The sequence below is a fragment of the Balaenoptera ricei genome, chromosome 2, assembly GCF_028023285.1.
Source record: "Balaenoptera ricei isolate mBalRic1 chromosome 2, mBalRic1.hap2, whole genome shotgun sequence".
NCBI lineage: Eukaryota > Metazoa > Chordata > Mammalia > Artiodactyla > Balaenopteridae > Balaenoptera > Balaenoptera ricei.
In genome coordinates, this window is record NC_082640.1 from 5,745,491 (window position 1) to 5,760,641 (window position 15,151).

Consider the following 15,151-nt stretch of genomic DNA (forward strand, 5'->3'; position numbering starts at 1 on the left):
ACATTTCCTCTCAAGTGAAACTTGGATGCTGTTGGCCTTTGTCTTGTCTTTTTTTCTTTGAATAAGAACTAAATCTATAATTTAATGGAAATCCAAATGGAGAACATTATTATTAACAAGGTTCATTTCACAGGTTCAATGATTTTGATGTGGTTTCCTCCACCTTGTGCTCCCAAGACTACCTGGCAGTTTACGATGGTTCTAACACCAGTGATCCCCTTCTTGGCAAGTTCTGTGGTTCCACGCTTCCACCAGGTGTTAAGAGCAGCAGTAGTAGTATGTTCCTGGAGTTCAAGACAGATTCGTTTCAAACAGCAAGAGGTTGGAGGATATCTTTCTGGCAGACACTGGGTAAGAATTTTGCATGTGTAAATCTATTTTTCATGACTGTTAGTTTTCCGCTTTGTTTAATTTTTTTCACCTGTCTAAAGTTGCTCTTCATTTAAGTTGAGAGGAATATGTCACATAAAATTTTGGTTTTAAAAATTACATATGGTGTATTTTGAGTAAAAACAAAAAAATCACTCAACAAATGTGTCTCTCTAGTATTTAAAGACAAAGTCTGTCTACACCACCATCTCAAATGAGACCTGAGTCTCATTTTGTCACCCATGGAAATGGTGGAAGTTAAGCCTATAGGTAGCAAAGTCCAGATCAAGAAAGAAGGCCCTGTAGCCTCTGTTGACTTTATCCTTAAAATGGTGAAGAGCCTGGGAGACTTTTAAGTAAAGAGTGCACAGCCCGACTGGACTTCTGGAAAGGTCATAGTGGTAGCAGGGTGGAGGATGGTGGAAGGAAGAAGCTTATCACAGAATTCCAGATGAGAAAGGTTGAAGGCTCAAACTAACACAGTGGGAATAAAAATAGAAGAAGGGTGGAAATCTCAGAGATATTCAGAAGGTAGAATACCTTGGAAGTACAGTGTTGGGAACTTGATGCTTATTACATGAGGACAGGAGTTGAGGATGACTTCTATGGGTGACTTGTTGGATACCGGTGCCTTAGGAGGCTAAGATTTAGGGAAGAAATATTGTATTTGGTTTGGATCGTTTTGGGTTGGAGGGCCTATGAGATATCTAAATGGAGAAATAGAGGAGGAAACGGAAGCTTGAGAAGCAACTTGGGCAGAGGAGGTGATCTGGGAGTCATCTAGAGGTAAAAGGAAAAGCTGGGTGAGAGGATCAATCAAAAATAGCACCCCTGTTTATTCCCACTGCTTCTGAGAAATAATTATCTATATAGAATTAACTTGGAACTTTGAATCCTTTAAAACAGCGGTCCCCAACCTTTTTGTCACCGGGGACTGGTTTCGTGGAAGACGATTTTTCCACGGACGGGGGCGGGGGGATGGGTCAGGCGGTAATGCGAGCGATGGGGAGCGACAGATGAAGCTTCGCTCGCTCACCCGCCGCTCACCTCCTGCCGTGTGGTCCGGTTCCTAACAGGCCACGGACCGGTACCGGTCCACGGCCTGGGGGTTGGGGAGCCCTGCTGTATGAGTTAGCCGGTCTGTTCTCTGTTTACCTGAACTCGTAGCATCAGTGGCACAGTCTAAGATAATTTATATTTGATTCTGGGAAGTGTTTCGATTCTTCCATTTGAATGTAGAAGTGAATAATGTTCTGAAAACAAACTGCTCACAAAACGAATCGCTTACTGTGGAGACTCAGAGAAACCTGGGAGGGTTTCTACAATAAGAATCTCGACTCACTGTTCAAACTCTTTCTTCCTCTTTACCCCATGCTCTGGCTAACCTTCATCCCTCTGATGGAAAGCAGAGCTCACCTTCACGTTCTTGACATTTGGTGTGTGATTTTTCTCATGCATTTTTTGAGGGGAACAATTAGACATTTGTGTTTTGAAGGCTTCCCAATAAAACGCAGACATGGGGCAAATTGTATCAGAAAATCACTTTGCCACCTACCCTACTTAGCTGTATCAACAGTGACTTGAAAGCAAGTCTCATGGGCAGACAGAGAGCATTGCCTTAATGGAATTGCCCAAGTGAAGTGTCATGTAAAACACAGAGGGCTATTTTGAAAGAAAAATTAATTTTCCTTTGGAGACTTTTTGCACAAGAGAACTTGTTTATTCGTGCCTTTAGCACAGACTTTAGAATCAAATGACACATAATTGCATAGCTCTTGCTACCTGCTTTCAAGTTGTTTTTCTTTTTCCTGATGTATTCTCACATGATCATTGAAATCATCCTAAAGTACTCCACATGGCTGTCACCTGCGTGAAAGCTTCCAAGTTAGTCAGTGTTCCCTAGCCTCATTAATTATTACATTTTTCTGAGCTACAAAAAGACATTTTCGGACTTAAGGTGATTTTACTGAACTGAAGTAGCACAGAAGGAAAAATCTTACACCGTCAAAGGCCCTGCTCATCCATAAGCATTGGACACTTTCAGTGAATAACTATTTTCCTCTGGTCACAGTTAGAGAGAGAAGAGGTTTACATGCAGACAGCAGAAATAGGGTCTCATTCCTTGCCTTCCAGTGTGCTACCCCTGCGTGCCTCTCACCTCTTCTTCACGTATAAATGCTATTGGCCACTTGGGAATATTTAAGAAGTAATTTTAAGTGATCTTTACTGGTATTTTTTTTCCTGAACAACCGATTGTTATAATTTTGTAGTGTCTTGGTCTTACAAACCTTTCAAGACCACCCATATAAATTCACTGATCGTTCTGCAGAGCTTTTCAATTTGGTTTGTTTTTTGTTGTTTATGGTGAGGAAAAGGGGAAGAAACAATAAAGAATACGTTGAATTCTAGGGTTTATAGAATCTTTTTCTTACAGATCTATATAAAGCACTTAAACTTGGCTAATAAGATACACTTTTCCCCTCAGTCTCGTCCATTTCAAACTGCCCTGGGTGTCCTGTAAAGAGAGGAAAAACAACTTTAAGGATGGAACAGTGAATTTTAGTTTCCAAAACTGCCACTTTCGCCTGTAGGACAGTATCTTCCCTGAATAAATAATTGATGTGAAGAGGAGACCATTTTAGTCTGTGACATCTGTTTAGCTTACCTTGACCTAAACACTAGAGCTTTACAAATTTGCTATTTTGATTCCACACTTGACAATACTTGATGTACATCTGCTTTAATTTTTCAGAAGTCAGTAAGGAGCTGGCTCATACAATAATATGATTATTAGATAACTTCTCCTTGGGCATTTGTTATATTTGTATTGCTAATGGGTCAGAACAAATTTGGGGGAAATATCCCCCTAGTTTGTCGCTAATGAATTATGTGAAATCAGGTCTCCTCTTTTATGGGACTTCTTCTATGAAGGGCCACCTGCACGGGATGGAAGGTAAGGAGAAAGCAAAGCCAGCACTTCCTGGGAGCTGATACCTACTTGTGAAGTACACCTGCCTTCCCGCTTTCCCCATCACTCCTCCCCTACATGACTAATTGATCCCCGATAACGGATAACCAGCGAAGTACTCATCCTGGGATCTGTGAAACTCTGAAATTATCTGCAGATCTAAGCATTTTTCTGGAGAGTATGCAACTTTCACCCGATTGTCAGTGGTGTCCATGATCCTGTGAAGTTTAAAAAGCCTTCAGTCCTATGGATTTGGCCAAAGTGGGCAAGCTCCACGGTGCAGAACTAACACTGATGAGTACCCTTTATTCTACCCACTTCTGCTTGCTGAGTTCCTGCCCCTCCTTTACCACCAGAGTCTGCTTCAGCTCTGGCTGTGCTCACCTGTGTCACTCACGGAGCATTTCAGACCTGCAAATGTGTTTTTAAGCCGTCAAAGCCCCCATTTCTTCTTACTGCACTGGTCTCACGCCAGAGTGCCTCTCAGTCAGTCTGTTTTTTTGTTTTATTATTATTTTTAAAAATTTATTTATTTTATTTTATTCTTTTGGCTGCATTGGGTCTTTGTTGCAGTGCATGGGCTTCTCACTGTGGTGGCTTCTCTTGTTGTGGAGCACGGGCTTGAGGCGTGCGGGCTCAGTAGTTGTGGCACGTGGGCTCAGTAGTTGTGGCTCACGGGCTCAGTAGTTGTGGTTCGCGGGCTCAGTAGTTGTGGCACGCTGGCTCAGTAGTTGTGGCTCACGGGCTCAGTAGTTGTGGCTCACAGGCTCAGTAGTTGTGGCTCACGGGCTCAGTAGTTGTGGCTTACGGGCTTAGTTGCTCCACGGCACGTGGGATCTTCCCAGACTAGGGTTTGATCCCGCGTCCCCTGCATCGGCAGGAGGATTCTCAACCACTGCGCCACCAGGGAAGCCCCCTTTCCCAGTTCTGTTTCTCATGACAGCTTCCCACAGAGACACAGAACCTGAGTTAACCCCCCCACCACCCCCAGCCAGGGGCACTTCCTCTCCTGGGCGCTGCTCGAGGAAATAATAAAGCGGTTATTTCTTACTTGAAGCCGTGCACCTTGGAGGATGGGTGAGAGAGGAAAGAACATTTATTCATGCAGTTATGTTCCAGGCCCAGTCAGTCTGTTTTCGATGTGCTCATCCCATTAGATGCGAAACTTGTAGATACAGGATTAGATCAGGGATTTAAACTATGTTTATTGACTGTGTTGGACTATAGTAACTAAACTTGTTTTCTTAAGTAATGTATCATATAAGCCTTTAGCAAAATGTCAGGGTCAAAAACTGAACTTGGCCCAGTTAGTTTTGAGGTCTGTGGGCATTTGGATCAGTGGGCTGTCAAGGAGAAAGTAAAGCATGTCTCCTTCAGGGTGACATGTCCCAGAAGGACAAGGCCGTCACCCTGGGGAAGATGGCGATCTGAGGGACAAGAGGACGTCAGTGACCAGAGGTTCACGGCTCCAGAGGCTGTAAATCCTGAACACATGACTGAAGCTCCAGCCCCCTGTTGCCCACAGCTCCTGGGCTGAGGATGAGGGCTACTCTCTGTATCCCTCTGCCCGGGGTATTTGCCACATAGAGAATGAGGCAGGTGGCATTAAGGTCAGACTCACAGACACTTGCTATGAGACTCTTGCTATGAGACAAAGGCAAAAATACCAAAGCACATGTTTAACAAGGACAAAGGTGGGGACATGCCCAAACGGGCAGAGCTGTAGACCAGGGAGCAGGTGACGAGACCAATGGCTTTATTACATCATTTCCTGGTGAGATGCCTTAGAAAAGTCCTATAACTTTGCTGAGCTCAGCTTTTATCCACTAAAAACGTTCAATTTGAAATATTACTTCATTCTGTCTTTTAAGAATGTTATGGGGATGCAGTAGGTAATTTCTGTAAAGTACTTTAGACGCCAAAGAGAAAGACTGATACGGATCAGAAAGTAATATTGAAGACCTGGATTTCTATAGGGCTCCATGACCCCCCCACCCTCTCTCTAAGGTGGAGGAGCGGGAGAGAGGGACCATTATTATCAACAGGACCACTCCAGGGTGCACTGAAATCTAACCAGCAGACCCTAAAGTACATTTTATAACTTAAAGCCCAAATCAAAAGCTAAATTCCAATAAAATTCCCAGGCCTGGCAGACACCTGGCACGTAACTGTTACTCCATCAGTCCATCGATACTGGCTGTGTGAATGAATTAAAGAATAAATGGATAAATTATGCTTACTTTATAATCACATTATGTTATGTATAATATGTATATGTTATACATTGTATCTAGATTCACCTCATTCTCAATATGCAGTCATGGTTCATATAGTTAAGCTGTTACTCGGGGTGGTAAATTGGATGACTTTTATCCTTAGAGAATTAGGAATACAGGGTCAGACTCAACATTCAGGTTGTGTGTCTGGTCTCTGGATTTTTACGTGCCGCCTTAACATCTGGAAACTGTCTCTCAGACATGCTACAGGAAGACAGTTGGCAGTGGTGGGAAGAAGTTGAGGTGGTTGAACAGGAGTTTACTTGTAAGAGGGGATGGAGAAGAAGGAAAAGTACACAGAGAAAGCTGGTGCCAGTTTGGGGCCCCAAAGATGGAAAATATAACCACAGCAAACGGAGGAAAATGTAACAACATATCAAATTCAGACTTCTGCTTCTAGTTATTTTTAAATTTCACAGTTTTGGTGTTAAGTTTGGACACCAAAGGGGCATTCTAAAGTTCTGTAGCTAAACATTAAAAAAATAAACTTAAAAACACTCAATGACACTAAATATCGATGTGTCTATGTCTCTATTGTGCTTCCTAGCAGCCTGATGTTAGCTGCCAGACGACATTACTTTTAAAAGTACAATTGCAGGAAGATAGTTGAATTACAAAGTGAATAATTTCCTAAGTCACTGCTCAAATAACCCTCAGTTTAGCAAAAATGGGGATATTACTCGAAAGCAGTGTTTTGTCTGTTCTCTTAATGTCATTTGCTCCCTCTGATGAAGTCTGACAATGAGATGAGCTGAAATTGTAAACCCATTTGCAGAAAACTAGACTAAGCTTATTTCCGCTCTTTTTAAGTCTTGTAACTTTCACTGCTGATTAGGCATCCCTTGGGAGATGATGCCAAAGACAAGGTTATCTGCAGGTTCTCCTTTGTGGGTTTTATGGACAAGGGTTTTTTGCTGAGCTGAGAATGTGGGAATGTGGTAAAGAAACTAACAAATGCTTAGTTCACCAAAACCTTACAAAAGCAAGTAGGCAGGAGTAAAATTCCAGATAAGCCAAAAAAAAAAAAAAAAGAAAAGGTTTTTATTAAAATATATTCCAATATCAGTCTGTGCTCTAACCCACTCACCCCCTCCTTAAATGACCAGATTGCTGCCCCTGGTCTTGAAGGATAGGATTGTCATTGGGAAAATGAAACCAGATGGTACTGTGAAGACCAAGCTAAGTGATAAAATTGAATTAGTGGTAAATTATAAGATATCACTTTGAAAAACATTGAAATAAACAAGAAGCTGGGAAGCAATTATTCTGCATAACCTAAACAACACCAGCCCTCCTAAAAATGCAACTCATCCAACAACTGGATGTTTAGGATTAAATTATTTATAAGCATAGATTCCCTGTAAAAATCATTATCCTTATTCATTGGGCCTGGCTTCAATGTAGTGTTTCCAGCAGCATAAAAGCAGACTGTCATGTTTATGCCTGGTCAGCATTAAACACTGAAAAAAAATTCTTTACTTGTGAACAGTATGTTTAGAGATCAAACATTACCAGGGACTATATTCTTCTCTCTGTTCTGAGATGTGAAAAATCTGCTACCTTTGTGTGGTAGCTTTAATTTCAGTTCACCGCCAGGAGAAGATGTCAAGGATGCTCAAGGCATACAGATAATGACCTCCTGTCACTGAGTTCTACGGGAGGGGCTTTGCATGGATTTTCTCATCTAACCCTCACAACTACCCCTGAGATGGGGATTATCCCATTTTACAATGGAGGAACAAAGAAGTTAGGAGATTAGGTAATTTGCTTGCAGTCAAAGGGTTTATAAGAGGTAAAGCCAAGCTTGGAATCAGGTAGGGCTATCTCCCAAATTCATCCTTTTCCTAAAATGCCCACATCACTTTTGTAGAGATCAGTGAACACACTCAGAACGATGACGGATTCTGGGGGTGAGTTTTCTCAAAGGCAAGTCATTTCTTTTGTAACTCTTTGGGGAGATAGAGCTACTTTTCTCCATTCTCATCTTCTCCTTTGACACTGCCTGCTTTCCAGTTTGTACCTAGCCCTAAATAGTGTATTTAATTTACTATTACTATATAAATATTGCACATAACTGCAGCAGTCACTATTTCCTCCTTCCCGTAAGGAAAGGAAAAAGATATTTTTTAGTAAAATATACTATTTATAAATAATATATCATAGCATAATTATATATTTATAGTATACTTATATTTATGATACAAATATATTTTATATATTATAAATATAATATACATAAAATATATATTTTTAGTATTTATATTTTAAGTAACATTTATATTTACAAATAATTTATATATATATATGCATACATATACACATACAGTAAAAGCCCATTTTCTTTCTGATGTAGACAGACAAATGTCACATCTATCTTCACAGCTTTGCATGGCATAATGGTAAAGAATTAGCACAATTCCATGGAGTATAATTCCATTGGAACATAAGGGTAATAAATTTCTGTATAACAAAAATCTCTAACCCCAAATGATGGCCTCCAATTTAGTAAAATTTCTTAAAATTCTATCAAAATTAAGGAATTTGGGCATTTATTTTTGTAATCCTGATTGGCATTCTCATATATTTTAGTTTACAAATTGGGGAACTGAGTCACACAGAAATTAAGTGACTTGCCAGGGTCTCTTAGCAAGTCTTGAGCAGAACTGGGAAAATAATCCGTCTCCACTAAATCACACTGCCACCAGAGTCATAAAATTTAAATATCAATAGCGCAATGTACAACCTAATATATTAACGAGAACAACAAAACAATTTCATGCCCTTGTTTACATTATTAAAAACTATTGGATACTCTGCTTTGATGAATTTCATAATTTTTCTAATGCAACCTATTTTATGACCATTGAATAGCACATTGCTATTAATCCTGCTGTCTAAGTAGAACATTTTCTAATTTTTGCTAACTTTTGACTTTGTAATTGTCAATGGTGAGAGAAAGTCATTCTTCTATATAGTGTGCTACACATTAGAGTGTCTGGAATTTTACAAATTTTTAAATTTGCTCTGCCTTCTGAAATCCAACACTCAGAGATTAGATTTTCTTAAGTAACAGACCTAACATCATTTATAATTGCAAATTTTTCGCTAAACAAGCATTTTCCTACCAAAAAAAAAAAAAAAACAACTACCCCTTTGACAGTGTTTTAAATCTTTTGCTGATATTTTTGTTGTTGTTCTGCTGATTGTTTCTTCACAATCAAATATGCCACAAAAGTCAACTAACTTAGCTTTGAAACAGGTTAATACATAGGACCAAAAACTTGGTCCTATGCCTATATATATATATATATATATATATAAAAATATATATTTATACACGTATACAGACATATGTATGTAGACATACATACACATGCACACGTACATAATATGTTTATCACATAGTAACAACTTTATAAATCAAGAAATATATTTAATCCCAAGAATTCCCTTATAAACTTAGACTAGAAAGCAGAGATCCATCCAGTAAGAACTGTCTATATATTTTCTATGCTTTCCTTAATTGTTTATTCAGCAGTATTCACCAGCCACTTAACTATGCAGGCAGTGATCTTTTCTCTGGGGATACGAAGACGAATTCAACAAGATCCCTATTTTTGAGAAGCTTACTCAATAGTCAGCAAATAATTGTAAATTCTGATAAATGCTTTTGTCAGAAGTATGTGCAGAGGACAGCAGAGGCAGAAGCGATCTGAAGTACTTCGGCGTTGAGTAAAATAAAAAGGACACAGGAAAAAAAAGTTCGAGAAAGCACTGCAGGGAATGTGAACCGTGAATTGTAGCTAGTGGTTTGTAAATGTAGCGCAAGCTCTGGGGATAGACTTTCTAGATTCAAACTCAGTCCTGACACATCCCAACAAGTTTGACCTTGGACAATTACTTACCCTCTTGATTTTCTCATCTGTAAAAGAGGCCCACTAATAGTAACTACCTCATAGGGTTGTGGGGAAGATTAAACTAGAACACTGCCTGACACTCTTTTAGCACGCACTAAATTTTAGCTATAAATAATACTCACTCGGAAGGCCGAGAAGGCCTTCGTTGGGAAAGCAGGCATTTTATGGAGAAGAAAAAGCACGTGCAAAGTTGCAGAGGCATATCCCATTTCAGAGGCCACAGACCGGCCTGCACATTGTTACTACCGCTTTGGGTTGTCAGGTAGAGAGCAGTAGGGGCTGAAACAGGAGAGACAGGAGGGGGTGGACGAGGTGGGCTCTGCATCGGTTGCGGATGGAACCCTTAATCATTTGGAGGCTGCAGAGTACTATGATCTACTCAGATGTGGTGCAGGAAGCACATGCTAGCACCTGTGAGGATGATGTTTTGAAGTAGGGGCAGCATTTTAGACAGAGAAAAATTGGGAAAGTATTGCCATCATTTAGGCAGGGGATGAGAGCAGTGACAGTGTGAAAATAAAGAAGGAAATTGAAAGGAGAAACACTTAAGATGCAGAATCAAGAGGACACAGTAGTCTTTGAACAATGAATTGAGGGAAAAGGAAAACATGGTGACCCTCAGGTTTCTGGACAGTATCCTGTGATCCCACTATCTAAATGTAAATTTACAGGAGAGGACCAGGTTTCATAGGAGAAAATAATAATGTTTGGTTTTGGTGCGGAATATTTGGTGCCTTTAAGTCACCCAGCTAATGTTCAGTAGGTAGTCAGATACAAGACTTAGAAGCTCAGTAGAGAGATCAGGGCTGGAAATTTTGGTCTTATTTTACTTAGAGACAATGTAATGTGTAGCACATGTACATTTAAAATTATTATATCTTCCTGGTGAATTTGGTGAATTGACTCATGTTATTCTGCAAGGTCTTTTTTTTTTTTTGCTTGAATGTCCACTTTTTCCGATTTAGCATACAGCTTCCCTAGCTTTCTTTCAGTTCATGGTATATTTTTCAATCTCTCCACTTTCAACATTTCTCTACCCCAAAGAATGTATTTGGGTTTTGTTTTGCTTTGTCTTTCAGTTGGAGATTGGACCATGTTACTAATAAAATTACTAACATTATTGGATTTAAATAGACCACCGTATTGTTTTCCGTTTGTTCCATATGTTCTTATGTTTCTTTAGCCATCTTTGTGGTTTTGCCTTTTCTGAATTAATCAATTATCACTCTCTTTTAAAGATCATTACTGTCCGGGCGGCGGGCCAGGCGGGCGCAGAGGTCGCCGGTGCTGGGCTGCGCGCGGCCAGGTTCCGGCGCCTCCGCGGAGCGTCGCGGGTCCGGGGAGGGGCGGCCGCGGCCCTGAGGCCTCGAGAACACGGCTAGGCGGCAGTCGTTCGACGCGGGGCTGGCCTGCTGGCAACTAGGGGCCTGCTGGCGTCTCGGTTCTCGGCTGGCCCCGGAGCACGAGGTTGCCGGGCCGGGGACGGCAGCAGGTAGGAGAGAGCCGCTGGTGCGGTGACGAGCAGGGAAGGGAGGACACGGGCTGTTGGCCTGTGAACCCAGGCAAGAGGGAGCAGCCGACACGATCCAGACCGCGGCCCGTGGGCCCAGCTCGCTCCTGGGCGGCCGGTCGGTGGAACAGACCCGCAGGTGTGGCTCTTGTCGCTCTAGGACTGGCTTCGGGACAGATCCTGCCGACGAGCCCAGGGCGCCGTCCTCGGTTCCCCGGGAGAGTGGAGTGGAGCCGGGGGGGGGGGGGGGGCGCCCGACTCAGCACGGGGGCCACGCACGGCCAGGCTGCCGGCAAGGGCGGTGGGGAGCCCGGGGAAGCGGCGGCCTTGGGAGTGTCCTCTGATGGAAGAGGACCTGCAGGCTTCTCAGGTAACTCTGGGGTGGGACGTTGGTGTGCTGAGAAGCAGTTCTGTGCGCTGTCCCCCTGGCGGGGCTCAGCAGGCAGCAGGCGGGACACAGACGCGTGAGCGGAGACCGTCTGGAGTCCCCAGACTCCGGGGACACTGGAGGGGACAGCCAGCCTAGGGACGAGGGCAGGCGTTGGGGGCCGGTGGCGGTGGGGCAGGAAGGCGCCCAGTGGCAGCGTGGCCCGTCTGCGGTGGCAGCAGCCCAGCAGGCGCCCCTCGTCTCAGGGCCCTAATCCTGGCTCCAGCCGGCTGGTCAGGGGAGCTGCAAGGTCTTCTGGGCGAGCAGAGCCCCCAGTCGTGAGCTGCTCTTCTCTGTGTTTGGTCATCTCCCCCCATCCAAGGGGAGAAATCTAGATGAGGATTAAGAATCAGTGCTTTAAGAATGTGGATCTCGTAGCTGAAACCTTGGAACACGTGTTTTCAGCGCAAGGTGTTAAAGTGAACGGAAGGATTTAACGCCTTTTCAAGGAGGGTGTCTCCATGTGGGCAGAACTAGAAAATAAATGGGTCTTGAATAAAGAAAACAAAAATAAATAAATAAAAATCATTACTTATATATTAAGTTACTCTTAGTTACTACCTTAGGGATTATAACATTCACCCTTGACCCATTAGAATCTAATTTAAAACTAGTCCTTTTACCCTATCATAATAAATGCAACATTTTAACTCCATTAATCCACTTCCTGTCTTCTGTGCTGTTAATATCAATTATTTAAATTCTACATATGTTTTAAGCATATAAAATGTTTTTATTGTTTCAGTTAGTAATTATGTATATTTACCATTGCTTTTGTTCTTTCTTCCTGAGTTTCTATGCTTCCATCTGAGATCAGTTTCTTTTTGAAGAACTCCCTTTAGTGTTTTTTTTTTTTAATTTATTTATTGCAAATCTTCCAGTAAAAATGTCTTTTGGTTTTTGTTTTTCTGAAAATGGCTTTATTCTGTCTTAAATTTTGTGGGATTTTTTCTCTGAATGCAGAATTCTAGTTTGGCAATTATTTCCATTCAGCACTTTAAGATGCTATTTCATTGTCATCTGTGTTCTATCATCTTGGTTAGAAAGTCCTTGTGGAGTACTTTCTGTGCTATCCACACTTGGGACACCCTCACCCTGGTCATTCCATTGTGGAGTGTGGTATTCTACAATGAGCTATCGCTCGTGTGTGTGTGTGTGTGTGTGTGTGTGTGTGTGTGTGTTTTAGCCATTCTGATAGAAATGTATTAATATCTCATTATGGTTTTAATTTACATTTCCCTAATGGTGAACAATTTTCATGTGTTTTTTTGGTCATATGTATATCCTCTTTGGTGAAATATATGTTCATAATTTTTTCCCATTTTTTTAATTGGATTACTTGTTTTTCCACTATTGGGTTTTGAGAGTTCTTCATATAGTCTCAGTAGTAGTCCTTTTCCAGGTACATGGTCTGCAAATATTTTCTCCCAGTCCATGTCTTGCCTTTTTGTCCTCTTAACAGGGCCTTTCTTAGAACAGAAGTTTTTAATTTTGATGAAGTCCAGCATATCGTTTCTCCTTTTATGTACAGTGTTTTGATAACAAGGCTAAGAACTCTACCTATCCTGAGGTCTCAAAGATTTTCTACTTCGATTTCTTCTAAAAGTTTTATGGTTTTACATTTTTCATTTATGTTTATGATCCATTTTGAACTAATTTTTGTTCAAGGTCTGAGGTTTAGGTTGGACCTAATTTTTGCTCCTGGATGTCCAATTTCTCTATCACCATTTGTTGAAAGACTATCCTCCCTCCATTAAATTGCTTTTGCATCTTTGTAAATAATCACTTGGACATATTTGTGTGGACATATTTCTGGGTTCTTTATTCTCTTCCATTGATCTGTTTGTCTAACACTCCACGAATATCATACTATCTGGATTACTATAGCTGTATAGTAATAGGTAGATTGAGCCTTTCCAGTTTATTCTTCTTTGTCAAGATTGTTTTAACTATTCAAGAGCCTGTGACTTTCTATGTAAATTTTAAACTAAGTTGTTTGTTTATTTTGTTTTGGCTGGTTGGTTGGTTTTTATTAAGACTTTATTTTTTACAGCAGTTTTAGATTTATAGCAAAATCGAGGGGAAGGTACAGAGATTCCCCTTATGCCCTCGCCCCTCACGTGCACAGCCTCCACCATTGACCAACATCCCCACCAGAGTGAGACATTTGTTACAACTGATGATGTGTAGTGAAGCATCATAACCACCCAACAGCCATAGTTTGTGTCACGGTTCACTCCTGGTGTTGTACATTCAATGGATTTGGACAAATGTGTAATGACATGTATCCATCATTATGGTATCGTACAGAGTATTTTCACTGCCCTAAAAATCCTCTGTGCTCTGGCTGTTCATGCCTCCCTCCCTCCCTCCCCCCAACCCCTGGCGACCACTGATTCTTTTACTGTCTCATTAGTTTTGCCTTTTCCAGGATGTCATCTACTTGGAATTGTACAGTATGTAGCCTTTTCACAGTGGCTTCTTTCACTTAGTAATATGCTCTGAGTTGCTCCCATGTCTTTTCGTGGCTTGATAGTTCATTTTCTAGCCCTGAATAATATTCTATTGTCTTGACGTACCACAGTTTTAAAATAAGCTTTTTGATGTCAACAGAAAAATCTTGCTGGGGCTTTTGTAGGAACTACAATTAAAGCTGTGCATCATCTGGGAAATAACTGACATCTTCACTAGAATGAGTCTTCCAGTCCGTGAATACATACGTCTCACCATCTATTTAGGTCTTTAATTTCTTTCATCGCTTTGTAATTTTCAGCACACAAGTTCTGTATACATTTCAGTAAGTGTATACCTAAGTATTTTATTTTCTTTAGAGCAATTGTATTTTTAACTTTGGTTTCCGCATGTGCCTTGTTAGTTTATAGAAATGTGATTGATTTTTGTGCCTTGTTCTTCTATCCTGAGTTCTTGCTGAACTCATTTGTTAATCTAGGAATTTTTATGTAGATTCCTTGGGATTTTCTGCATCTGCAGATAGTGGCAATTTTATTCCTTCCTCTCCAGTCTGTATATTTTTCTTGTCTATTACAATGGCAAGGGTTTCCAATACTTTGTTGAATAAGAGTGGTGAGATCAGTGCCCTGTTCCTAACCTTAGGAGGAAAGCATTTAGTTTTTCACCATTAAGTATCATGTGAGCTGTATGGTTTTTGTAGATGCTCTTTATCAAGTTGAGAAAATTCCCTTTTATTCCTAGTTTGCTGAGAGTTTATGTCATGATGTGTGTTGGATTTTGTCAAATCCTTTTCTTGCATCAGTTGACATGATTATATCATTATATATTGCTTAATAAGTCATTTTTAAAATTTCAAAGTTGGTGAGAATGATTTTCATGAAACGCCCTAAAACTATTAATGCATACACAGGGTGTTTTCAGTAATACCAAAATAATGCAAAATAAATGAAAAGTTAATTATATAATTTTCCTGATCCTAAGTTCTTTATACATTGCATTGCTCTTTTACTTGTGACTATAGCTACTGATTAACTGCTGAAATTACCTTTCTTTTAGTATTTCAGTTTTATGCTTCCCAAATATTACCAGACTAAGTATACATTCTAAGTTAACTTAGGCTGGGTCTCAAATTAGGATGTCTAAAGTGAGGCAAATTGAGTGAAATTACTCAAAACAAACAGAAAAACATAACTCAGGTTACAAAAACCGTTA

The 15,151-nt window shown here is 40.8% G+C and overlaps 1 protein-coding gene across 1 annotated transcript in view; it reads left to right on the plus strand.

The window, feature by feature from the left end:
- Positions 1-15,151, plus strand: part of CUBN (cubilin) — a 267,353-nt gene that overhangs the window by 224,426 nt on the left and 27,776 nt on the right. Inside the window, exon 59 of the mRNA XM_059910072.1 lies at positions 134-351. Within this exon, the coding sequence (XP_059766055.1) occupies positions 134-351 (218 nt within the window). The remainder of the gene's footprint in view (positions 1-133; positions 352-15,151) is intronic.